This window comes from Falco punctatus, assembly GCF_963210335.1.
Source record: "Falco punctatus genome assembly, chromosome: 1".
Classification (NCBI taxonomy): Eukaryota; Metazoa; Chordata; class Aves; order Falconiformes; family Falconidae; genus Falco; species Falco punctatus.
This window is the reverse complement of record NC_137580.1, coordinates 31,480,864-31,506,605: the sequence shown is the minus strand read 5'-3', so window position 1 is coordinate 31,506,605 and position 25,742 is coordinate 31,480,864. Positions and strand designations below refer to the sequence as shown.

The 25,742-nt window shown below is 34.4% G+C and overlaps 1 protein-coding gene across 1 annotated transcript in view; it reads left to right on the top strand.

The window, feature by feature from the left end:
- TBC1D19 (TBC1 domain family member 19) overlaps positions 1-25,742 on the top strand; it is a 70,785-nt gene that overhangs the window by 21,283 nt on the left and 23,760 nt on the right. The window contains exons 6-16 of the mRNA XM_080386231.1: positions 183-246; positions 1,100-1,146; positions 3,149-3,259; positions 4,119-4,191; positions 4,990-5,028; positions 7,680-7,792; positions 15,776-15,850; positions 16,328-16,390; positions 20,255-20,339; positions 22,629-22,673; positions 23,860-23,892. Coding sequence (XP_080242357.1) covers positions 183-246; positions 1,100-1,146; positions 3,149-3,259; positions 4,119-4,191; positions 4,990-5,028; positions 7,680-7,792; positions 15,776-15,850; positions 16,328-16,390; positions 20,255-20,339; positions 22,629-22,673; positions 23,860-23,892 — 748 coding nt within the window. The remainder of the gene's footprint in view (positions 1-182; positions 247-1,099; positions 1,147-3,148; positions 3,260-4,118; positions 4,192-4,989; positions 5,029-7,679; positions 7,793-15,775; positions 15,851-16,327; positions 16,391-20,254; positions 20,340-22,628; positions 22,674-23,859; positions 23,893-25,742) is intronic.

Genomic DNA, 25,742 nt, shown 5'->3' with positions numbered 1-25,742 from the left:
AACTTGGACTTTCTACAGTAGAATATACCTTCAGCCTGGGGCTAATTTGTATTAAAAAAAAAAAGTTTGTTTTGCTAGTGCAATCTATTTTTTAAAGTGTTACATTGAGTTATGTATTTGAAATAGGCATGTTTTTACTCATTCTGTTAAAAAAAGAAGAGTTACCTTCTTGTGCCTTTCAGAGGACTTTAACTGAACAGAAAGAACTGCTTAATAAATGGAATGAAATGGGAACTGATGAGCCAGGTAAGGTCAACTAATTTATGTGCATAGAAAAATAGCATGTACATTTTATCCATCAAAGATTAATGTAATCACTTCAACCTAAACGGATTTAAATATTTTTTTCTCATTAGTAATGTGTCATTATGCATAAATAAATATTAATGTCATTGTTATTTTGTTTCAAGTTATTGTACTAACTTTGAATCATTACTGAGAGGTTATGGTATAATAATCCTCATTCCAGTGCTTCAGAGATTTATACCACTAGGGCACAGCTCCTCTTAGTGTAAGCTCAGGCTAATAGGAAGAAAATGTTCAGAACTATGGATACTTAAGCTTAGACATACTAGTAACAAAAGATAAAAATACATTTGCACAAAATAATCATCCTTTGGGAGAGCAAGGCTAACTGCCTTGTTAGTTCATGTCCAAGTTCCTTAAAAGAAATTACTTTGCAAAGGTATCGTAGTACCACCTCTGTGATGGCAAATACTTTTCATGGATTGTTGTACCTATTTTTTATTTGGCAGCAGTACGTTTAATTCAGCAATCTATGCAGTTAAAAAAAGCCCCTCTTTTGAATATCATATCTCTCCCATGTCTAAGAATGGCTCAATCAAAAGATTTATGTGGTATAAGTAGAGCTTCCTGTGACTACTGTTCACTTACTTGGGATTTACAAAACTGAGGCACTAACGGTAGCATAATCTTGGAGAATATGTGGTGGTTGTAGCCATGATATCTGTGATAATATTATTTTAATCTTTGCTCTAATATGCTATTGAAATTGCTGGATTGTGTAACAGGTATGGGAAAAATGCTTTGTTTTTTCACCTCTTGGTTTTAAGATAGAATCACTGAAATCTTATTTCAGATTTAAGTCTCTTCCGGCCTGTTTATGCACCTAAAGATTTTCTTGAGGTAAGCATTTATGAGACAATCACTCAGCCATTGACTTGTATCCATTATAGTCTCTTATGTGAATTGGGAAAAATAATTAAGTGTATTTCAAACAATTTGTCCTTTATAGCAAGTGAAATCCGGCATTTTTTTGAGTCCATGTTTTGGACAATAGACAAAATGCTATTGTCTCTTTCTTTTTAACTGCAGTTTTAAATTGTACTTGTGATAAACTTCTCCTTCAAATAACAGTTTGGAGCTAACTTTTTTCCTTGCAGAGCAATTTTCCAACTGATCTATTAAATAACTTTGCATTTCAAATACATTAGGCTGATAACTTGCAATATGTGAAGCTGATAGACTGGTGGTAGATAGTAGACCTGTATGCAGTTGAAATTGTGGGTCGTCTATGAAGACTGTGAAAAATCAAACGTGAAACAGAACTGTGTGGAATTTGGATGCTTTTGTCTGTAATCAAACCAATAAAAAGAATGGTGACTGCTTAATCTTTTAAGTCAGAAATGACAGTATGACTCATCATTTTGCATGGTTCAAGCACAGAACATCTTAGTAAAACAGAACTTGCTTTACCATCTCTGCCTAGAATAGATGTGGACAATGGGCAGTCAACATTGTTGATGACAGTTAACTTAATGGTGACACAGTAGGAGATTTTGGATTAAAATGCAATTGAAAATAATATTTTAAAAAATCAGTATCTGTATATCTTGTGAGTTATACAGGAAACAAATCATCTAGAGCATGTTGACAGTGTAGAATTACAGAGTTAACATGGCCTCCAAATTTACAGAATAAAATGTAGAAGTCTAATACTGAATTATCAGTTAGCATTAATGTTCTAATATTTCTAAGTGATTCAGTGCAAGTTTATTGGAATGTCTTTTGTAGTGGTAGAGGAGGTTTATAATATTCCTGATTTAAGTGTAAATTGTTTCACGGCTGTGCATTTTGAGTGCATTTCTGAATCCAGCAATAAACTTTCTATCCATTTTACTACATTTCTAAAGAGTTCCTCTTGTTCAGTTACTGAAAATATTGAAAACTTGATTTATTCTGTTTTCCATCACTGGATTAACAGCCAAGTTGTGTATTTGATCTTGAATCTGTAAACAAATCCATCTTCATTTTAGCCTTACCCAGTGACCATCGTGGTCACTCTTTTTTTTTGTACTGTTTTTTTTCCTCAGAGTTTGCAGTTTCTTACATTAATCTTATGATTTACAAGTCTGGCAGTGAGGTTATATGGTATTAGATTACTTACAAGACTGAGAATTGTAGAGTTAGGATGTTGTGGAAGAATTTCTTAAGAGCTGGAAACTCATCTTCAAAAGAATCCTTGCCAGCTCAATATTATAATATCAAAATCTGTACCCATGGAATAACAGTATGCAAGTGACTGTTTTATTCCTTTATAGATCATAGTTACTTATCTTGACATGATTCCTTGTCACTTTAATTTTATCCTTAGTTTAGGTTTTCAATTCTGTAATTAATTTTTATTCTTAAATGAAAAAAGATATTTTGGTGTATTGTTATTTAGTAAGAAATAATTTTGGTAGCAAATTATGTAACACTTTGAAAGCTACATAAGATTGCCAGAGTAAGAATGTGAATAAAATTTCTTTCAGAAATAAGTAATGCTGATGAATATCCTGGATATTGTAGCCATCAGAAATATACTCTTGGCGAGTAGCTTTGATGAGGAAGTGAATTTTAGTCAAGATATTACTATGTAGCCAGCACTTAAGCCCATATATTTAAAATTATTTCTGTGTTTTTATTCATAATTTGAGCTTTCTTTTCAAAGTAGAATATGGTTGCTTCCTTAAAAATGTGGCTACTTTTTTATTCTGAAAATACTGAGATAAAATTTGATAATTTGGGCCTACATATATGATAGTTGCAGGAAATTGTTTTATGCTGAATGTACCGTTTGTAACACTGATGATGTTAAGAGGATTTCTGAATATATGCAAAGAATGACAGAGCTACCATTTTTAAGGTACTGATGAATCTTCGAAACCCAAATTATGAAAATGGAGAACAGCCTAGTTTCAGAAATCATCTGGGGCTAATTCAGGTTCCTCTAAAAGTTAAAGATATTCCAGAACTGGTAAGTATATTTATTCTTTCAAGAGGTTTCTGTAAGAACTATTCCACTTCGCTCATGAGTAAGATTCTAAACCGTAAGGGAGAATATTAGTGTCATGGTAGGGTTTTCCTTTTAAAAGTGAAAATCAGTCTAAATATGTAGTAAAAACACAGAGCATAAGCTTTGCATAAATTTATGAAAAGACATTTTTAATGAAAAATAAAACATAAACAGTAAATTATCTGCCAGTAGAAAGGTTTTCATTTTGTGCCACACAGGTTTAATTTGTGCCAAAAATATACTTCTGTACATGTTATTCACTTACTAATTTTTTCTATACAAGAAACTTTATGTAGTTTATCTCAATTCTACAGTTTTATTTGATGCTGTACAAGGTCAGTAACCTGACAATCAGTTAGCTTCTGATTTTCTTCTCAAAGTAATTTTACATCCCTTTATTATCAAATTGTAAATTAAAGGAAATGCTTGGGTACTAGTATTATAATTGGAAAATAGGAGAGCTTTTAATGCTTCACTGATAAGTCTCCTGAGAATTTTATGTTAGTAGGAAATCTTGCATCTGGATTGGAAAAGAGCTGGGAATTAGAAAGCCTTAACCTGATCTTTCATTCACCACCTTATTACATCCAGGTGTAGCTCATAGCTGACATGAAAACTGGGGCCTATAACTAAAACTAGAGTAAGAATTGATGTGAGTTCCTTCTCTTTAAAAACCAAAGCTTCTATTTCATATGTGTGTATTTAAAAGAATTAAGTTTGGTTAAAGAAAATATTTGCATTGAGACTGTCAGAAGAAGTATCTAGTGATTTAGAGAATTAAATGTTGTTAATTCTGTTTTATGGTTTTGTTTCTTTTCAGAAAGAAGACTTCAGTGAACTAGGCTTAAATATAGGACAGCTGGGTATTGATGATTCAGCACAAGTGCCTCCTGGTTAGCTAATACTGTGCTTCAGTCATTTAAATAGAACACTAATGAGTAGAATACTTTGCAATTATCAAGCAATTTGTGTATTTTTTCTCCATAATTAATCATAAATATTTGTTCTGTAACTATAATTCTAGTGATTTTCTTAGCAACTTACAGCTAATAATAGAAAACATTGTAAATATGAAGAGACAGATTTGGAGAAGATTTAAAATTGCCACCTTAATGTGAAAAGGTATTAATTTCGGTGTGTTTGAACACTTCAGCATGTAAAGAACCAAATTGTCTGTCTCCAAAAACACAGAAAATTTCAATAAATTTTAAGCCAACTAACAGGCTTATATTCAAACATCTTTTAGATAACTGTCTTTAAGAAAAGATTACAGAAAATATCCATATATTGATGTACAGCAGCTTAAATAGTGCATAATTTCTGTTGGTTTTCCATGTATGCATCTATTCCTGTAGCAACAGGTTCTGAAATGGACTTTCCATATATAAATGGAAAACATTATAGTATCAAGTCATTTTTCTTTTTAAATGGAAACTTACCTAATTGAAAGTCTAGGTTCATGTAGTATAGTGTTGCTTTGGTATTTGTGTCACTCAGGCAAGAAAAAATTCTGTAGTATTATTTCTTCTTATTTTTTGAAAAAGAATATTGATGCTGATGCAGGGTAATTTTTAGTGACATTAGCAGTAAAAATCAGCTGAACGTAATGGTATGTAATAAAAATATAAAATGCATTACTTGCTGGAGTATCTTTTTTTTCACTTATTTTTTACCATTTTTGTATTTTCTAGAGTTCTTTGAAAATGAACATGTACGTGTTGGACAGAAAGGTATGGATCTGATTTAATCTTTAATAAACTGTGAATAGTTAGGAATGAATTCAGTAAACTTCCATCTAAATTATAGCATTTTAAAAATTTAGACATGTAGTCAACCGGTTCGTAAGAACAAATGAGAATTCAATGTGACTAAACCTAATTGTAAACAATTGTTCGAAGAGTGTAAAATGTTTTACCATGTGTTAAGAGGTGAGCTAGCTTTGTGGATTTGCCACCTAGCACCCATCTCTGTGCAGACATGTGATAAGTGATATCTCAGCTTTGTGTGAGATTGGCTCTTTGCATACTGGATGACGAACTCCATTTGTATGACAACAGATAGACTAACACAGACAGAGACCGTTGTAATGTAGACAGGGACAGAAAAGCAAGCATTTACAGTGTACCAATAGCTATCGGATAAGTAGCTCCACAGATACTTAATTAAAATTAAATAGGAAGCATAGAGACGTAACTTTTTGGTGATAACTTACACCACTACTGAATTTCATTTTAAAATCAAAAGACTCTGGACTTCCTTCTCTGCACACAAAGTTCTCATTAGTGTAATGGGATTTACGCCTGTGCATCAGAATAGTCTTTTTAATGGTTATTTGCAATTGCAGAATTTGCTAAATATTGCAATAATTAGCCACTATGGAAAATTTACTCCTTTGTCTGTGTATAATGCTTTTATTAAAGAAGCTCTGGGTTGTTTGGGTTTTTTTTTTTGTTTTTTGTTTTTTTTTTTTTGTAGGGTAAGAAATAACCTACAAAGGAAAGGGAAAGATAAAAGAAAGAAGAATTTATTAGCTTGAGTTTGCTTATAGAAGAAACATACAAGGAATGTTTGAAGTCCATCAGTATCTGCTTCTCACTGTCTTTTGTGATTCCTGCTAAACATTGTCACCATCAAAGAAAAAAAATAGAGTGGATACCATCCCAGAAGTCTTCCATCCCATTTTTTTGTTGCAGTAACAAAACAGCAACCTTTCTTTCTTACTTCTCCTTTTGCGGTCCTCTTTCTACCCCTCATTATCTGTTTTCTGATCTGAGAGGAATTCCTTAGGGTACTGTCCATCTCTGTTCTTCAAATAAATTCCCCATCGATACTTCCTGAGCCAGTCATTCAACTCCACAATGTAATTCTTACTCTTCATCTCTTGTCTGTGTAGAGCAGCTTCTATTACAGTGATTGTCTTAGCTTCTCCTATATGCAAAATCACAAAATTCTGCAAAAATGTAGTTTAAGAGTCTTGAGCATAAACTGTTCGTTCAGTGGGAATTCTACTGCATGCTCTGTTGAGTGTTGGTTATGACTTTGGTTGCCACTGATATATTAATTTTGCTTTTATACTAGCGGTATTGCCAAGTCTGAGGAATTTTCTTTGCTGTATTTAGTAAACCCATCTTGTATATAGCAAAACTACTTTTTAGTATTTTGTGTCTCAGTAAGAAAAAATAAAGTAAATGCTCATGGACACTGAGATAAATCATGGTCTTTTCTAAAATTTTGTGGGGAATGTAGGATTTTATTTTTTTTTGCCGCCTTTGTTTAGGAAGAAAGGATCACATAATCTATGTTAGAGCTCTGCAGGTTAAACAGAAAATTGACAGACTGGTCTATTCAGTGTTTAAGGAGAGAGGAGTCAATTAAATAGACATGTAATTCCAGTTCTCATCCTTCTAAGTCATGTCAGGGCAGGTATTGTGAATAGCGAATTTAGTGAAATTTAGAAAAGCAAGCTGTTTCTGAGAGACTTCAGAAAAATCAGAGGGTACAGATTTGGAAACTTCTGAGTACCAGTACAATACCTATCTAATGTCTAGATGATCTCACAGAAATATTGTCCCCACTATTTCTCTGTTGTGAAAGACATTTCAGGTATGAGGAAACAGTTAATCACATAACCTCAATGGGAAACAACACTTCTACCAGATTACGATAGCTAAAGATGCACATCTTTCAAGTTTATAGTTTCAAGTAAGGAATGAGATAATCTGCTGTAAGGTATGTATGGTACTGTATTCAGGATGAGGCCCTTGTGACAAAGTAGCCTAAAGCTTAACAACAATGACCCATCTAAACAAACCTGTCAACAGTAGAATATTTGTTTTATGTCTGTCTGAAGGAAAACCAAAATCTTCTGAGAAGTCTGTATCTTTCAGAGTACATATACCAATAATGAGAGAACGTGACAGTACACTGAGATGGAAAATTATTGCCCCAAGATTATCTGTGAAGGTATCTGTATAGTTAACATAAAAATAGGGGAGACAAAAACCCAAAGTGAGTGGCAATCTCCTATTTGAACTGAGATACCACTTACAGTGAAACAGGAGTATTTTGTGGCTATATATGGCTGGCTGTTCTGTTTGATGCCAGCCTATTAGCTGCAACTAGCCATGATACAGCCATAGATACATACTAAGTGCTGGTTTATGACAGAAGGTAGTACAGCCTTGGTTATTAATACCAATTGCCTTGTTTCCCAGGGAACTATTCCAAAATTGCATAGTGGAAACTAGACCTTTTGGATGTTTTCTTATTAGCTGATTTTTACAGCATGGTAAACCGGTTAGTTAAGTTAAAAATCAAAGTGTTTGATAAACTTTGGAAGTCTTAAACTACATCGATTCATTACGTGCTTTGTTTCTTACAGTTTTAGCAGAGCAAGATAGTGCTGCAGCTCAACAATATGTTCGTCAGGGATGTCCAACAGCACTCCGACCTGAACTGTGGGCCCTCATTCTCAATATCTCTAATCAGCCAGAGGTAAGGAGCAAAGTGAGAGTAAAATACGAAGACTAGGTGAAAACACAAAAGTGCAAGCACATATCTTCTAGTGATCTTTTTCCAAAATAGAAATGCTCTACTGAGTTGTCACAGAAACTGGTAAATATTTTATGAGAACTATACACACACCTGGAAAAACTCCATGCTGTGTTGAAGCCTTTTAGGCTGTTCCCTATTTTTTTAACAGATATATGAACAAAATACTGTAGAATATTCAGTTGAGGTTTTCCAATATGGTGCTGAGTTTTTCAGAGGGGGAGAAGAAAAAAGTCCTGGAAAGATGACTGAACCTCTCTTATCTTTGCTAAGTTTTACAAAAAGATGTGCTATACCTTTTCCTGTCTACTTGAACTTGTCATCATATGCACGTACAAATCTTGTAAATTACTTTATATGTTATTGCATATGCTCTACATATGTACAATCAAAAAGACATAAAGAGGAACTAGTAAGATGTGGATTGTTTTCATACTCCCTTGTACAGCAGCAGTTTTTCATAGTACCTTGTATTTAATGCAGGTCCTCAACAGTGAAATCTTTTGCAGTATCCAAAGCCATGCTATAGTCAATATATCTAATATACATTTAAAAGTTAAATTCTTATTTAAATCTTTGCAGGAATGTGAATACTTTGATGCAAGGCTTTTATTGCAATAAAAAAATAACATGCATCCATGTAAATGTGCTCATAATTGTGAGACTTATATAGTATCTGGTGTCCTTTGAGGATGAAGCCATTTTCTTGTGATATTGGGGCATTTATTGGTAACTACAGAGTCCAATCATGCCCTTAAAAAGAAGTGTAAATCTTGTTCATTTGACATCTTACGTAAGGAGTTGAAGTTATTTGGTCTGGTATTAGAATTACTTATTTTATTCCTTTTTGAAAAAATAAAATATTTTTGTTTTCTAGTTATATAGAAGATTGAATTTTCTATAGAAGAAAAAGCTGTTGATAATGTAATGTTATACATCTTAATGCGCTCAACACTATATTTAAGTTATTTTAAATTATTGGAACAGCTTGAATTTTAGAAGTCTTTATGAAAGCAGGAATATAGGTGTGAAATTAATGTTGTTGGTTAAATTGCATCTGTTTCTATTCTGTTAAATGCTGCATGCTCTAAAAATATTTTTATCTTCATGTAGAAAATGGAATTGAATAAGAGAGCCAGGTATTCTGTTTTGATTACCAAAAGATAATAATCAGAAAAATGATAAAATATTTCAATTTAAGTTCACGTAAGGCATGAGTTGTTACAGAAATAGATTTATTAAAATCTGTTTCCTGAAATTCATATGGACAATTTTCAACAATTACCTTTATTAAAGAGGAACAGCTATGTCTGTCTATTGATATATTTGTCAGCCACACTGTTTGGTCCTTAAAAAGTTAACTCGAGTTTATAGTTGGTTTTAATATGCGTTTATACTATGCATGAAGTGTGAGTATTTTAGACATTCTCAAAAGGTTAGCCTTTGCTGTGAGGTTATTAAATCAATTTACTGTTAAGTAAACCAGAGAACAGTGCGTTAGCTGTTTGATCATGTATGTGCCTTTGCTGTGTAGTAAATGGTAATTCAGCTCCAACTTATTGCAAGGATGCATGTGAACATTTATATCAGGGCAGATAAAACGTTTTCATTAACATAATATTTTACCTTGGGATGACTTTCTATGCACTTAGCAAATGATACTCATCAACTATAGATAAAGAAGAAAAATAAACTATACGCAGGTACAGTATTCCGAGATTCAGTGCAATAGAAGTTCTCATTTAGGAGACATTCTACAGGGTCCAGAGCCTTGAGACTGAACTGAGTAGACTGTGTGCAGGGAGTTATTGGTGAGACAGTATTTTGTGATGATGCTGAAAGAACTCTAGGGAGATGAGGATAAGTGACTGGAAAACGGTAATGATAACATCAAGAAAAAAGTGGTAAGTGAGGATGGATGAAGTGATGCAGACTGTGGATTTGTCACTACTTTGAGAGTGTTGAAGGAAAGGATTGGAAAATAGTAAAATACAAAATCCACCCTGCCCACAAAGAACAGAAATTACCGAGTCTGTGGACAAGATATACTATCTTGGAGAAAATCGCCTAAGCTGGTGATGTAAGAGCATATGAAAGTTTTTCTATCATGCTAAACGCAAACTGTGTCTTCTAATGTAGCAGATGTGGGAGCCTTTTATCTTATTTTCCAAGACTATTTTTGCATAGCATAGTATAGTATTTGTTATCCTGGTCTCTAAGTTGCAGTTATTTTATGGACTTTGGGTACTAAAAATACAAATGCACTAAAAGGATAGGCTTTCTGGCTGAGACCTGGCAGACTGCCCATAGATCAGGTAGGTTTGATCAGGTAGCATGTGGTTTACTATAGCTATGTTACAAGGTGAATGTCCATAGTTCATTTTAAGCATTGCATTTACTAGCGTATCACTAAAGTAAGGCTGTCACTATTACCAGAATGTTAACACTAAGATGTTCTTCTTGCATATACTGAATGCACTGCTTTATTTTTTGTAAAGTATAGTAAAGCAGTTTTCATATACATGTAGCTGCTTTATGATCTGCTTTATTTCATATAGATTTTATTGATTTATCTAACACTTCTTTTTTCTACCTCCCGTGTACTGTTTCTCTGCTGGAATTGAATTGTGTGTTTGCAGAGATTTCTTGCTGTAATATTTCTGATTTGCTGTTTAGGCTGTATTACGTTTATAGCTGTATGAATCTTTAACTCATAAGAACCGTGCATTTTCTTTCTTTAATGGAAAACATTAGGAGGGTTTGGTATGGGCAGCGTTGTGTGTGTTAGCATCCAATATTGTTGTTTGGAAATTTTTATTCAGTAAAGCTCAGCCTCTGTATAAAGCTAATATAAAGCCAAGCAATGGATGATTCTAGCATTGTAATCATAAGAATTATAAACTATAAACTGTATATGCCAGATTATTTAGAAATGCATAAACACATTGCCTGGCAATGAATTGTTGATTAGTTTTCTTTTGTAATGGTACATTTTCGAGGAACTGTGTTAAAAGAGCATTTTTAAGGTTGTAAAGTCAAACATTTAAAAGCTGAACAGTGTCACATTTAATATTGTCTGTGCAAGCAGCCTAATTTGCTGTATATATATTTTTTTTATTGTATGATCTTGAATCACACAATCACATTTTTTTTCCTCTGGGATGTCTGCCTTATTGATTGCACAAAATGGATGGTACATGCTTACTGAGAATCTGTTAAAATTTCTTTTTCCTTTGTTGGTGTGTTATCCTATTGTTTATTCACTGCGTGCTATTCAAGCAGTGCTTAGAAACCAAAATTATTCATTGTCTCTTAGGGGGTTTTTCCCTCTAATTTTTTTTGAGCTAGTGGGTTGAAAATAAGTCTTAATTCTGCAAATTCCAGCATGCAGAAATTAGTAATGCTTTGCTTTACCACAGCTTTTACTGAATGCAATTTCCTAGGTTTAAAAACTTAATAAATAGGCAAGGTGGTAAGTTTGTAGTGGAGCATTATGTAACTCTGCCTTATCAGAAGGGTTTTTTAGACTAGGATCAGTAGCGTAAGGTACTCACTATACCATTCAGATAGCAGAGAAGCCCATAGCAGTAATGGACTGTCATCATCTTTGACTGGAGAAGGATGTACTTTACAAATAGATTTCACAGTTGTCTGATGAAAGGAGAATAAGCTTTGGATTGTCTTGAAGGATTGCCAGGAGGGACTTTCTTTCACTGTTTTGTCCATTGTCTCTTTATGTAATCAGATTAGTTTTTTGGTTTGTACTTGTTCCTGGTACTTCTGTTCCAAAATCTTCAGGTCACTTAATTAATGCTGGTTGCCATTCTTTAGGCTTCATCCAATTCCCACAAACCTTAGTGTCTCCTTTCTAGACTCTCCAATGTCAGTCTGTCTTCATCTTCCTAGTTCTATGCTTCACCCACCCGTTTCTTGCATTAAATTTGAGAGGCAAGTATAGATAGCCAGTGATGAGGGTAACCTAAAAATGAATCATGAGCTGCTTGTAGTTCAGTGGTGGGAGTGTAGCTCCAGTGCCAGGGATTTCATGGCAGGCCACAGGTGGACCGTGCCCACACACAGGCTGCTGAGTAATCCAAACCTTAATTTCAAAAAAAGTGAATCACCAGATTCTGCTTTAACTAGCTTTTCTGGGTGCTGCTGAAAGATACTGTTCTCTCTTGCCTGTGAGCTACTTTTAGAGCTCCCTTTTCCTTATGCTCTCAGGCGGATACAGTATGAGGTTTTTGGGTGGAAATTTTGGTATGTGGCTTTGTAAGGTCAAGAGGGCTGGGGACTGTAATCCTGAAATGTACTTATATTTCAGCCTGGAAAGATGAGTATGTTTGGAGGTACAGTATAAATAAAATATGTATAATTTTGAGAAAAGCTACAGTCTATATAAAAATGCAACACACTTTTTAAAAGGAAGACGTTTAGAAATCAAGGTTATGTTAAGATTTGGCAGACACAGAAGAAAGGCCGAATTGGATGAAAATGGTAAGATTTTGGGTTGGATAATTGAAGACATTTTAGATTAAGAAATGTACTGCGTTCTTGGACAGTCCTGAAACTTGGTAGTAGTCAGTTGTCTCATCTGGGGGAAGAAACAGCCAATAAAATAGTAAAATGAGACTCGAATCTTTTTTGAAGCCTGAATGAAGCTCTTAAAAGTATTCCTCACTGTGTGAGAAAAACTGATCACTGAGCAGAAGTCATGTGGCTTGAAAGTAAATATGTGACCAATCTTGTTCATGATTGAGATATTAGGAATAAATTTATTAATACAACATGAATCACAAGCCTCATCTTACCAAGAGGCATGGGCAAGATCCTCTTGTAGTCAAGTTGCAGCTGAAAAACTGGCATGATTCCAAGCCCAGACATCATTTTGCATCACAAAAATTGCAACTTAACAGAAGATGAATAACAAGTAATGAGTTAAAGCCTTTACTTGTAGAATGGTTATGATTGTTCTTGCTTTGCAAGTCCCTTTTTAATGACTTTTTTCCCCAAACTTTTTCTCAGGAGCTCTAGTTCAGATGGACAGCTTGTCTTTCCAGTCTTTTTACTGAATTATTGTGCTGTTAAAATATTCAAGAATTGTTTTAGTCTGCTAATATTTGCAATGTAAATTTTCTATTCACTTTTTAATGGTGGAGTTATGAGTTGTGTTTGAAATTTTAGTTCATGCTGAAATTCTAACAGCAACAGCAAACGGTGTTTGATTTTCTGAGTAATGTTGACCTAGTGAGTTTTTGTAAGAGAAAGGGAGAAACTATTCTTTCTGGAAAAAAGATAAGTTGATGAACTGTTGACCCTTTAATTTAAAATCAGATTGAAGAAAGTATTCAACTGAATTATAAAGAACTTCCATTCAGTTTCTGTGATTTGCTGAAGAATCTTAGCCCAGTTGTTCTCTCTTTTTAAGACAGTGCCCTAGACATCAGGTTGCTTATTCTTACCACCTTTTTGATTGCTTGAAACATTTACCCCAATTGAAACAAATTAAGGAGGAAAATTAGGAAGGAAATATATTTCAGAATCTGTATGTCCTATTGGTTATGGCTTAGTAATTCAAATCTGTGTTCTAACGCAGACAGTACTTGCCCCATATTCCAATATGTAGGTTGTTTTCTAAAATTAGTACACAAGTCTGAAGGGTACACTTTACCTTTGCTAAAACAAAAATAAATGTTACAAAATGGTTTAAATACATGTATTGATCTGGATTAACAAATAGCAAATCCTCTGTTCTGGTTAAACCTATTTATTCTAAATTGCAGCAGTTTTCTGTTTTTCTTCTGTGAAGGCTGCTGTTCACTGGCTATTGGCGTAAACTGTAATTTATACGTAATTGCCATTAACATGATTCTTTAATTTCAATTAATAATGCAGTTGAATTAAGGCATGGGAAGCTGATAAACATTTTAAGAAATTAATGACATAACAATCATAGTTCAGTGTGATGCCATAAACAAAACTCAACTGAAACTAGCACTCTAAACTCATTATGTCAGTTCAGTAGAGCATCATTTAGGAATATTTTTTCTTGTACAGAAATCTGTTCTTCATACATTCAGTAAAGTTTTTTCTTGCATACCAGATCACTAAGTCTATTTTAAGTGTGAATATATCATCAGCAATTAAACTTAATACTGATTTATTCTGACTGTCAAGATGAATGGACCATGTACTTAAGTGATTCATTTTTAGCTGTGGTTTTACAATAGTTTTAATAATAATAGGAAAATCTATGGACTCTTGTAAGCAAATGTATGACATAATTGAATGGCCTTCTATTAGAGGAAGGAGAATGTTAACACAAAACACTGGGCTAGTGATAACATTAGCTTGTGGCTTAGAGCCACTGTGTGACCTTAGGTGAAAGTATTTAATAAGAAAACTTGTTTCTGCGTGTAAAGCGTGGTCCATATGTGCATAACAAAAGATCACTCTTTTCCTTTATACCTCTTTAATCTCCTTCTTCCAGATAGCCTTTATCAATTGTTCAAAGCAGTTCTAGAGAACTAAAAGCTAGGAAATGATAACAGGAATGCATGAGATTCTAATAATCTCTTTCTCAAGTTACAATAGATTAGTAGTTGTGTTACCTAGTACCCTTGTAGCCATGAGTTTCATTGTACTGTTTCTTAGGCAGGAGCACTTGCATGTACAGCAGAAACAGTTAGTTAATCATGCGGTCTGCTTAGCATGAAAAAGAAGCTTTTGTGGGTTTTTTTCTTATTGGCTCTTTCTGTTCTAGTATGTATAATCATTTGAGATGGCAAAAAATACTTCAGACATTGCTCATTTGGCAGTGTTACACTTAATTAGACTACAGTATTGATGCTTTAACATTGTGACTTGAATATTAGAGTAATTCTCTGTATCTTTTAAGAACAAATTGCTATATTCATACTGCAAATAGCTTACATTTATTAAATATTTATGTCTGATCTTCCTAAAGAAATAGTGTAGTATTTTTACCTCCCCTTTTTATTTCTCAGAAAGAAAAACGTAAATATTTTCCCTGTGGTAGTTATCAGTACCTAATAAATACATCTTTTGTCCTCCTTTCAGCTTAATAGTTTAAGAATGTATTCATTCTAATAATTTCTGGGTGTGTACTATTCACCACTTCTCTGTTTTGGATTCATACAAAGAACAGTTACAATGTTCTCTAGCCTCTTCTTCATTCTTTCTCCATTCTCTCACTCTCAAAATACCATTTTACTTCCCATTTGATCTTTACATCCTTACTCCAGAGATAACCTTTTTGCAAAGAAATCAGCAGTAAATACTATGTAAAGCTTGGAATGTGCAAGTATTTGTGTGGTGTCCATAGAGACACATTGAGATCGAAAGTTTTGTGAAGTGGGAAAGGAGCTTTGGGACTGCTGGTTTAGTTTATGAATTATTCCAAATCCATCTGAAACCATTATTCAGTTGTAGGCATAATGGCAGAGAGGTGTTTAGGAGTTACATGATGATAGTGTGACATTTAATTCTTTTTTTTTTTCCTTTGCAAGCCCTTTCTAAAAAAGAAAGTGATAGAATAAGCAAAAGCAGAGAAGTGTTTGTTCTGATTCTTCCATGTTGTTTCACCTTGTGTATGTTCTGTAGACATGCAGGAAACCAATGATGGGAACAATAAATTTTCCAAGACCATCTTGATTTGAACTAGTTCCTTCATTCTCATTTTATTAATTATCTGAAGGGGAGGTAGTTGAGACATTATAAAATTATCTGCCTCATTCCTTGGAGCTTAAACTAGAATAAACTATGATAGAATGCTTCGTAAACTATGCAGTGGGTTTTTCAGCTGAATACATGCTTATAATTTTTTTTAATTGTTAAAAATTGGCTTTGTTGGTTTAAATGTAAAGTTGTTTCTCAGACTGATGATTACATTATTTTTAATTTTAGGATATCCTGTACTATGAACAGCTTAAGTCAAATGTGATTCAGTATGACCTTTTAGTGGACAGCCTGATATACAAAGTAAGTAATTCACTAAACAGTGATTAAGTGATTTGTATACTCATTACACAAGTATCTTGGGTTTTTTTTAACAAAGAAAATCTTAGATGGTTTGGTTTTAAGGAGTCTAAGAATAATCAGTGTGAATTCATTATTGTAAATTCTCTCATTGTGCTTGTGTTGGCTCTTGTGTAACGCATCTGTTTGAGTTGAGCCATTATGTCATAAAGAAATGGTTACTTCATTTGAGGAACTGGTTTTGCAAGGAAGAAAGCACTGGGGTCAAACCACTTCAATTTCAAGTTTCAATTCTGGATACTTTAATTATCAAGTTAATATAGTGCTTTTTATTTTAAAAATGTGGACTACATGCTTAACTACAGCTCTTTCATGATTCAATGGTGAAACAGTGTCTTCTACCACTGTGTTATCTTTAGCTTCTATGGGAGTCTGAAAAGATGTCTTTTGGCTTCCAACTGCTGTGTTCTTTGATTACAGGATGTAAAGCTGACAGCAAGCAACGATGACTACTATTTTGTATTTGAGGATTATTTATATCAGGTATGTAACTATTTTTTTCTTAGAAAAGCTAGAAAGTATACTAATGTGGGATTATAGCATCTTTGGAGTAAGGACTGCCTTTGTTTCACGTGTAGGCAGAATACAGTGGGACCCTAGACAGATGCATGTTTGCTGTATTACATATATTTTCGCATCTGAATAACGATTTTGTACACTTAAACAGGTTAAGCAGGACGGACTTCTAAAACTCCTACTCTGAAGGACCCTACACAATGTATTTTCAATGCAGTAAGCCAGAAAATGCAAAGTCAGCCGTATTCTTCTCCTTTCCAGCTTTGCACTAACAAAATTATTAACAGTTGTGACATATGGAGAAATTAAGACTTGCAGTATATTCAGGCTTCCAGTTTAAAAAAAGAAAACAACACCCCAAAAAAACCCAACCAAACCCAAAACTGCTTTACAGTGACCTACTACAATAAGCATAAAAAATATTTCAGTGACATATTTTTAACTTTAAGACATTGATTCTGAATAAGGCAGTGATATGCATGGTTCTTCTAGTATTGTTCACATTCTGGAGCTGCTTCTAGCAATGGGGAACGCGGCTAATTTATGAAGAATTATCTTCGTTGCTGCCTGTCAAATGCCCTTAAATAGAAGGAGATTACATTTATGAATTTCCTAATGTGTAGTTGATTGCAGCGTCAACATAAATGTCATGCAGCAAACATACAATTTCCACAGTGCTTTCAATTTCATTAGTTACATCTGTTAGGTTAGACTTGCTTGATTTTTTGTTTTAGAGCTATGTGAAACTAAATGGTTTCTTCTTTGACAGCAGTATGTAAAACTGCTAGTAATTTAACTAAGAATTTAACTGTCTTTAATGCTGTTTAGCCCATATAGATATAAAAATATGTGTTACTATTTAAGAATAATATTCAGTCATGTCTACATATAATATTTAGTGTAATAAGCATTTAAACATTAATACTTAAAATTTTAACCTCATGAAATGATAAACTTTTTTACTTAAAAATAGTTACAATATTAAGATTTATGTCTGAATTTTTTTCTGAATTAGAATTCAAAAAGTGACTACATAATTGACAACTCACTGATATTTATTCACTAAAATATTTACATGTAGAAGTTTTTCTTGATTTTAAGCGTCAAAGATGATCTTCATTATTGTAACATTATCTCTGCATCATGGGATGCGAAAACCTCATTCTTATTTCTGCTTCTATATAGATGACTAAGACATATTAATTAGTCATTAGCTGATAGTTCCAGTGGACACAGGATTATAATCTATGAATGAACATGAACTATTACAATCTTTTGTTTTAAGACCATCAGAAATAGATTTTGTTCATAATTCTAAATGGCTAGCACAGTTGAATATTTTAATTTTTATATAACTATATTAGCTGAAACAATTATTACAGAATGAACATCACAAAAAGGACGAAACTACCCTTAGTAATTTGAAGGAGAGTCACCAACAATCTTTGAAAAATTAAGTAGCTAGTTTTACTGCAAGGCTTTGAGGCAAAGAATTATCTCTAACTTCTAATTATTAGTTGCTCTAGTTTTGTTTGTTGCTCAGGCTGTTTTCTAGAAGAAAGTTATCAGTTTTCCTTGATAATTTTCTCTTCCAACCTAATTTGCAAATGCATTGCTGCCAAATGATTTTGTTCTATGGCCCCTGGAAAAATTCTGCAGTATGAGTCACTTTGATATGGAATTTTATTTATTGACTTCATATAATAACTGGAATTAAATATTGGCTAAATAAAATAGGTAATGAATATGTTAGTTTAAACCTGATAAATTCTATGTTTGCACTGTGTTTGTGGTTTTCTTTCATGACTAGTTACTGCCTTTTCAGGTTTCCAAGTCACTGAGCAGAGTGTGGCATTTGTCTGTGTATTACCTAACAGATAAAGCATCCATCAAAACCAGAAAGTTTGGGCATGAAATAACAATGAGTGTATTTGGTTGGATTATTGGTACCTCTTCAGTAACATGCAGTCCTTTCTGGGCAGAACACTATGAAATAATGTAATTTATTTCCTTTAATATCTTTGCTTTCTTTATCCCAAAGTTTGCATGTTTTTATTACTTCTTAATAACTACTGAAATAGAATACAGTTACTTCTAATACAGTAATTTCTTTTTGATGAAAGCTTTGGCTTTGTTCTTTTTCAGTCCTTTGAATTCAATGGGTTTCCTTTCAATTTTGATTATAAATATCCAGTAGTTTTCCAAACATTTCTGTACTTAGAAAGGGATTTGTGTCATGTTTTCTTTAGCATTATCATTTTTGTGAATGAGAAAAATAATACATAATTAATAAATTTGTAGATTCATTATTTCAGGCCAGAGTTTCAATTTGAATACCTCAGTCTTACATCCTGCATAATGAATACATGCAAAGAAACCTCCCCCAGCAGTTTTTAAGTGTAGTCGTAATTTCTGTTTGAGTAGACGCATAGTCTTAATTTAAAGACTTCCAGATACTGGTACTGGACACCGTATTCCTAAAAAAGAGGGCCTCAAATTAAGGTTACGTTCTTTCCCCTATGAAAGAACATATTTTATGCCCTTTTTAGATTAGTTTCTTTTTCTTTCACCTCAGTTAACATATACAGAGAATTACGCTTGCCTGTGTATTGTTATTGTCAGCTGTATTTTGGCAGCTCTGAAAATGATTGTGTCTTGTGCAAGAATAATATTTAGCTTAAACTGTTTAAGATAATACAACTATTTATATTTTAAATGATGTTTGTATCTGAGATAGTTTTGAGGTTCAAACCAGGAAGAAGTCTCAAAATATGACCTGCTTTCTGCAAAAAATAAAAAAGCTATGTTGTTCAAATGATAGTGTCTCAGTTTTGCATGTTTCCTTTTGACAAATGCTGGTATCTGGAAAATGTTTGCAATAATTAGGTGAAGGAAAAATCCATTCATTTTTACTTACAATAAATTATACACCATCTAAAACGTTTCTTCCTTTTATGCCTTGGGACAGGCATAAAACAAACAAACAAACTCTTAAAACCTGCAAGAACAGAGAGGGTGTAAGGTTGGCAGAAGAGGCAGCAGCAAGTTGAAGTCTGTCTTACTTCTGCCCTCCTGTGTACATTCTTGGTAGTGCAGTATTTCAATGCATGAAAACATGAAAATTTTAAAGTACAGTACTAATTATTACAATTTTTACAACTGCGTATGTGATGAGTTTATTGTTAATTTTTCTAGAAATGTTTTTTGCTATTTAATTTTATACGCAATTTCTGGGAATACTGGATTTTTCATTCATGTAAACAGTAAAAAATACAAATATATTTTACAAAATACAATGTGCATTTCAGAACTTAGGGATACAAAGTGAATATTATAATCTGTGCTTTTTGAAAGAACTGGGTATTGTGTAAGCAATCAGTAAAGCTCCTGGGAATGAAAGTGAGTGTAAGGATCAGTCTTCTGAAAACACACATATGTGAAAATGTAAATGTTTAGTTCACTTATTCACTTACTAGGACTTTCCCAGGTTATAGTAGCCGAGTAGAAAAATAATCTAATAGATGTCAAAGCAACCAGTTGCACGTGCAGTCACTTAATGATGTGACAGAAGGGGATAAACCCATGCTGAGGCAAAGAGGAGGGTTGGAGAACATGGATATTTTGCTGACAACAAATGAATATGAAGGTAAAATTGTAGCAAGTTCAAAGCGAGCCTGGAAATTTGAACAGGAAAGTAAATTAAGATAGTCAAGAGCTTTCAACCTTATTCGTTGTCTTCAATAGCATGTAATAGATGCTAATTAGTGCAGGTCTTTACATCTGTTTGACATTGCTTTGTCAACTGATTTTTACATACTGTCTCTTCTACAGGTATTACTCTGTTTTTCCCGAGATACATCTGTATTGGAGCACTTTACTTACAGTAGTGCCACCCCACCCAAATCATACATACGAGGTAAAAAGAGTTGTTCTAAGGAAGACTGTATATATTTTTGTTGACTGCTGCAGTAATAGAATATGTGAATTTGCTTTATGTTCATTACATCTGCTAGACTACATTTAAAAGAATGTTAATATAAACTTCATGTATCCAGTTGACATCTGCACAGATTGTGACAGTTTAGAAGCTGATTGCATGAAGACCAGATTGCAATGTTGTTCTTTTACTGTAGTTTACTGTACATAATTCTCCAGTGTTTTATGAAAATAAATTAGACACAGAACTATGACAATATGGTAAAATCTTGGCAACATCTGTCTTCATCAGAGCTAGAAATTTAAATATTGTCCTTTACGAAGTGGTGGTAGGATGATACTTTCCCAAAGCAGTGAGTTTCGCAGATATTCGTAGACAGGGGCAGAACATGTTGCTGAAGAACTGTGGCCTCGGTTTGAAGGTCTGAACTCTACCAAGCAGACTTATACTGATTTTTTTCAAAGCATGGCATCTTCCAGAGTGTTAGCTTACTTTTGGATGTTCTTTGGCTTAATTTCTCATGTGAATCTTGGTTTTCTTAACAATCTTAAATTTATTGTTTCAGTTCACTTTTCTGTCAACTTTTAATGCTGTGCCTCTTGACGGTTTCCTTGCTTCTTAGATCCTCATCTGCCTTGGCTTTACCCAGAGGTTCTTAGTTTTGTCTTCCTTCTTGAATCATTCAGCCACCCAATCACTTTTTTTTCCATGTACCTTCTACATTCTCATTTTCTTCCTTGCTCCCTCATGCCAATGTATTTAGCCAAATGTGATCCCCATACCAAGTACTGGTTTTGAACAGGATCTCTGCTGACAGTTTTCCTCTTGCTGCTTCTTATGTCACTAGAAACAATGTTTGTTTTCTAAATTTGTTCTTCCTCCTTTAATGCTCCATAGGTATTCTCAGTCTCTCTCTCTCTCTCTGGGGGTTTTCTTTACCTGCTTCTTGAAACAAGCAAAGGGCTGACCGGAGAGCAGAACAGCAGTGGGATCCCAGGTCTCACTTCAGGCACAGAGCCATGGCGGCCCAGAAACACAGCTATGGGGAACATCCTACTTATTCCTAGACAAATCTGGGGAATGAAGTTACTGAAATCTAAATCTCTGCTGAACCTGTGCAGTGTAAATCTAAAAGGCTTGTAGATCCTATTTTTGGCTACTTTTCCAAGAGTTGTACTTTATACTAAAAATACTCTCCTTCCAGATTACAACTCCGGGCTTTACAGCAAGAAAACTACTGAAAGGAAAAGTAAAGAATATTTTTTAGTTTAATGAAACAACTGCTTTCTGTAATCAGAAAATACTGGATTTATTTTATGGGGTAGTAGGCAAGAGCTTTGCAGGCCAATTTTGAATTTAATTCTGTCAATTCATCCTATAGGAAAATATTTAAATCCGGATTCCACTGAATCTGACAAGAAATTTCCTGTGCTAAATTCTTCTGTGTAGAGTGAACAAAACCACAGAGATCTAGGGGATCTCTGACTATTGTATAAGTTTTCATATAAGTAATTACACTTTTTAGTTGCATTTTCTGATTTTAAAACAAAAATAATAACAAGTTTTAATTAGTTGTAATTATTCTTAAAGACACTTCTGTATTTCTAAATAAATAGTTGATTTTTAATAGTGGATTTTATATGATTATGTTCTATAGTTATAATACAGTTAACTAATATAACATTCATTTTGCAGGGAAGATAAAAAGTTATAAGGTTAGTCTGTATTGTTAGTGATTGTCTTTGTATCTTTGTATGCAAAAGATTACTTAAATAATTTGTTGTAGCGAAACTATACCATCCATCTTCCTCTCTGTTGCAGGCTTAGTGAAGCCTTGAATATTTTTTATCTGTTCTTCTCTCTTTGTGAATGCTTTTCCTGTCCCTCGGACAGTCTGCCACAGCATGGCAGACTTATCCCCTTTACCGTATCTGCTTATGGAACTTCACTGTCTTCAAAGTCCGCAGCAAAACACCTTTAGAGCTCCTGAGATACACCCAAATAAAATCTCTATGGTATAGCATTGCTGAAATCTTTCTCCTTATTTTTTGCTGATTGTCATCCTCCCTTATTGGTGCTGCATTTGAGTTTTATTTCTGACACCATACCTGTCCTATTGCATTGCTTCCTTGTTTTAGAAAATATTAAATGGTCAATAACGTAATTAATGATTTTTATAGTTGTAACTTAGATGCTACCTTTCTAATTTAAATCTTTTTACCTTTTAACAGTTTAATCACATTTTAATTGTGGTTTGATGATTCACAGGAAAACTTGGAATGGAAGAATACGCTGTTTTCTATCCTCCAAATGGTAAGAATTATACTATCACCTCCTCTAGTGGTAGACTGGAAAGATAGAGGATTTTTTTTCTGTAATACATGATAACTTCTTTTTCTATTACAACTTATGTTTTCATGTTATTCTGCAAAATTCATTAATTTAAAGGAGTAAGCTGGACTGAAGCTACTCCAAAACCACATACAGCCTGGTGTTAGTAGTCACATATGGAGTTTGTCTGTGTGGGAAGGAGAGGGAAAAACAACCTCTGGTGCAGCAGTTTGTGTTCCAGCCTTGTGTCACGGCTTAGAGGATCTGAATGGTACATGCTGAAACTGTCTGGCCTCCAGCTTTTCAGTACTCAACAAACCACACCTTAAAGTTTTTTCCTTTCAAAATTTGTCTTCATTTAAAAAATTCAGACTTAACTAATCTACATAATTTTGTTAAAATCATTGCTGTTGTTATTTCAGTTACTCAAATTTTTTTCAGCTCTTTATTTTGACCATTTCAATCCCCGTCTATTGAATCCTTTCCCTGTTTTTGCACTGCATTTGTATTTTAAGTTCAAGCTCTGCTCTTGCTTTCAAGGCCTTATGACACCACTCTTAAATCTACGTCTCTGGCCTTGTCTTCTATGTCTTCTGTGTTCCAGTGGTGTCGGTTGTAGCACATGCTTTTGTTCCCCCTTTTTCCATTTTTGCCTCTGCAGTTCTTTGCAGTGTTGTAGCCATGAAGCGTTGTCCTTACAACCTTTTGCTAAAGCAGCAGCTTCTTACCAGTCCTATATGAAAATTAATGAATGGGAGCTGGAAAGGAGAAAACTTTCATGATACAACTGCCAAGTCATCTAAGTGTTTTAGCAGAGTATAACATGAATTACTAGAGGTCTTGGCCTCCTTTTTTTCTGCTCCTTGTCGGTGCATGACACTTAAGCCTTGTCATTTATCTGAAATTAGGTTCTGATTTCGGCAAAGCTTATATGTAATAACCTCATGAAAATGGAGCTTTACTTGACTTTCTAGGAACTATAGCATGTGTTTAGGCATGTGTTTAAATATTTACAGGATTGAGATCCAAGACTGCACATGCCATAATAAGGAAATATTTTTGTTCCTATAGTAGGCAGAATGACTGCCAATGTAGAAACTGGGGGGCAAATACAGTTCTTTTACATGCATAAAAATAAATATTTTAAAAAATATGTTATGTTTTTTAGGTGTAATTCCTTTTCATGGCTTTTCTATGTATGGTAAGTGTGACTCGTAAACTCTTAAAACCTCGGTATTGCTTTTTATCATTGCAGTTTAAAGCTGCATGTGCTTTTCCGCAACTTTTAAACTTGTGTGTATAGTCTGTTTCTTTGTATATGAAGACTGTTGTACACAACTTTTAAAATTCCAGGTGTTTCTGTTTACTTAAATTACAGCTTGCTACTGTGTGGGAGTTCCTTCTTTGAGAGCTAATAGCTGAGCTATGCATCTTAATGTATATGAATAAAGGGATAAAGTTTGTAGACAGAGTGCTCTTTTCTTGTGTTTTATTTCTGGATAGACTAAGTTCCCTGTGAAGAGTTCTTAAAAACATGAATTATGTGAAAGGCCTGTTGATGTATCCATTTGCCTAGAACAGATGTTAAAGGAGCATTAAATAATGGAATGGTTGCTAATTTACTGCATAAATGAAAGCTCAAATATCAACAAGTTTTCTAGAAAATGAGCAGAAAAATCTCCTCAGGTCTCAGATGTAACAATGCACCTAATGCAGAAAACAGTGTAAGACTATTTGTTACAGCTTTTCAGTTTTTTTCTTTGATTTATCAAAGGTGTTTGTGGTATCACAGGGCAAGTAGGTTTTGTTTATACTTAAAATGCTACGTTTTGCTAATCATTAAAATCAGGCAATTTAAATACAAAATGCAAATTTGAACCTGAATAAGGAATCTTAAGTCTCTGAAGTAAAGAACAGCTGAGTTACAAATTCTTCCTTAGGTACTGACTAGGAAGCTTTCACTTTTTGTGTGTGACACCACTTTTCAAAATGTTTGGATTTGACTCTGCCCTTGAGAACAGCGTCTCTGAAACTGGGTGTGAGCTTCCTCCCTCCCTCCTGCCCTCTCTGTGCAAGGGCTCAGAACATGTCTGATGTGAGAAGGAGGGAGGCTGAAAAACAAGGCAGCGGAAACACAGTAATTAACTCCAAGCTATGGGTACAGTAGCTGGGACCAAGCAGAGCATTCTGTGTATTCTATGCTGTGCTGCTATAGGAGGAAGTGTCTGGATCTTTATCTAGAATCACAGAATCATTTAGGTTGGAAGAGACCTTTGAGATCAAGTCCAACCGTTAACCCAGGACTGCCAAGTCCATCACTAAACCACGTCACTAAGCACCGCTTCTACATGTTTTTTAAATACCTCGAGGGATGGTGATTCCACCACATCCCTGGGCAGCCTGTTCCAATGCTTGACCACCCTTTCTGTCAAGAAATTTTTCCTAATACCCAATCTAAACCTCCCCTGGCATAACTTGAGTCCTTTTCCTCTTGTCTTGTTACTAGTTATTTGAGAGAAGAGACTTACCTCCACCTACCTACTACAGCCTCCTTTCAGGTGGTTGTCGGGAGCAATAAATTCCCCCCTGAGTCTCCTTCAGACCAAATAACCCCAGTTCCCTCAGCTGCTCCTCATAAGACTTGTTCTCTAGAACCTTCACCAGCTTTGTTCCCCTTCTCTGGACACCCTCCAGCACCTCTGCATCCCTCTTGAAGTGAGGGGCCCGAAACAGTATTTGAGGTGTGGCCTCACCAGTGCCAAGTATGAAGGGGGACAATCCTTTGCCTTGTCCTGCTGGCCACACTGATACAAGCCAGGGTGCTATTGGCCTTCCTGGCCACCTGGGCACACTGCTGGGTCGTGTTCAGGCTGCCATCAACCAGTACCCCCAGGTCCTTTTCTGCCAGGCAGCTTTGCAGCTGCTCTGTATGTAAATCCTATACACTTTTCCGTGTTCACATGCATACGCTTGTAGGGTGCCAACTGTCAGGCACTGTTCTGTGATCCTCCTGGCCTTTATGTTCATATGCATGCTGCCAAGTCTTCCACC